Below are 1891 nucleotides of genomic sequence, written 5' to 3' on the forward strand. Positions count from 1 at the left end.
TAGCAGCAGGGTTGGGCTGGCAGCTAGGCACCTTCTCCCTGATAAGACACAGATAAAACACATAGGAGTGGCTGAAGAGACCTCCAATTAGTATCTGTACACCCACAGCCTGGAACTCAGAAGTCGACTAAGATACTTCCTTTCCCAAGTGAAACCTCTCTTTCTGCACAGGCCCACTTCCTCCCCAAACTGAGCTAGTAAGTCTAGACAGGGGTGGGCTGGCCTATGGCTCCTGCAGGCCAAGTTTCCTCAGCCTCAAGACTAAATCTCATGAGGGTTCTTGGACCTGAGAAGGGCTCCCTAGGTTCTTGCCTGAGAAGGCAAGTTGGAGGGAAGCCACAGAGGTGGCCGAGGGCAAAAGCCCTTCTCTTTCTCTTTTCTTCTGTTTCATCCTGCGGTTCTGGAACCAGATTTTGACTTGGGTGTCATTCAGCTGCAAGGAGTTGGCTATCTCGATGCGTCGGGCTCGAGTTAAGTACTTATTGAAATGAAACTCCTTCTCCAGTTCTGTCAGTTGCTTGGTGCTGAAATTCGTGCGGATCGCGCTGGAGGGGCTAGCGGCTCCATACTCGGCGAGTTTGCCTGTAACATGAAGACAGATCGTCAGCAGGGGCGAGAGGGCACGGAGACCCAACACCGGGGAGCAGGAGGGCTACAGTTAGAACGTACAGTTAGAACCAAGTCCCAGCGCAGCCTTCCCGGGTCTCTGCGGACAGAGCTGTGCCTGGGGAACGCTCCATGGCGCGAGCCCCGTCCTGCACTTTCCTCCACGCCTGGCACACTTTGCGAGCGTGTGGCCGGAGCACGCTCATTAGGCTTCTCCTGCTTTAACAACACCTGGGAACGCGTTTCCTCCCTAGACCCCAACCCGCCGTCTAGAGGAACAGCTGCAAGTGCTCCTGGCGCAATTCCGCGGAGGGGGCTCTGTCCCCAACCCAGGCGCGTCCGTCCAAGACTCGAGTACTCACTTTTCTTGGGGGCGTTCCTCTTCACTTTCATCCACTCGAAGGTGCTGAGAGCGGCGGGGAGGCCGGACGCGGGGGAGGCGGACTTGGGGTAGGCGCCGGGGGCCGGGGACGCGGTCTGGAAGGCCCCGGAGAGGCCGTCGGCGGGCTCTTTGAGACCTGCCGGGAAGGGGCCGGGCTCGCCGAAGGCCGCGTAGTCCACCTGGCCGCTGAGAAGCAAGGAGCTGCCGCCCGAGAACACGGCCGAGGTGGCGTAATGGACGTGCGCCCCGCCGTCGTCGGCCGGCCGCCCGAGCGCGCACGGGAAGTCGTAGGCGGGCCCGGGCCCCAGGAAGGCGTAGTCGGCGGCCCCCGCCGCGGCAGGTGCGGCGCCCGGCTCGTAGGCAGCCTCCAGGGTGCCCGGCGCGTACGGCGGGGCGGCGGGGGGCGGCGCGGGGGTGGCTGGCGGCGAAGGCGCGGGGCGGGCAGCGGCCAGGGGCAGGCAACTGACGAAAGCGCCGTCGCCGCTGCCCAGGGGGAAGGCAGGCTGCAGGGCCACCGGCCGGGCATCGGCGCGGCGGAACTTGGGCGCGAAGCTGAGCAGGTCGCCACCGCCCCCGGCGCCGCCGCACGACACGTACTCCAGGTAGGAGCTCATGGTCCCGGCCCTCCCACCTGAGCGCGCGGTCCCGGGCTGGGCTCTGCGCCGCTCCTCCTCTCCTCTCTACCCGAGATGCCCTCGCGAAGCCATGACGAGCGAGCCCGAGGTCCATAGTGGCCTAATATAGCGGCCGGGGTGGCCACGTGGCGCCGGCCGGCCAATGGGCGCCTGCCCCGCACGGCCCGGGCTCCACGCGCCTAGCCCAGCGCCAACTTTGCCGAACCTGCGGGAGGCCGCCACCCAGTGGCCCCCCGCCGGGGGTAGAGCCGCGCGGCCCGGGCGCGCC

General features: G+C 65.6%; 1 protein-coding gene across 1 annotated transcript; it reads right to left on the reverse strand.

Moving 5' to 3' along the window:
• Positions 1–268: 268 nt before the first annotated feature.
• HOXD1 (homeobox D1) lies at positions 269–1602 on the reverse strand (the record flags this gene model as incomplete). Its single annotated transcript, XM_081096111.1, has 2 exons — positions 269–582; positions 969–1602. The coding sequence occupies 2 exons, from the start codon at positions 1600–1602 to the stop codon at positions 269–271; spliced, it is 948 nt and encodes a 315-aa protein (XP_080952237.1).
• Positions 1603–1891: the final 289 nt, after the last annotated feature.

This window comes from Myotis nattereri (assembly GCF_964212035.1).
Source record: "Myotis nattereri genome assembly, chromosome: 7".
NCBI classification, from domain to species: Eukaryota; Metazoa; Chordata; class Mammalia; order Chiroptera; family Vespertilionidae; genus Myotis; species Myotis nattereri.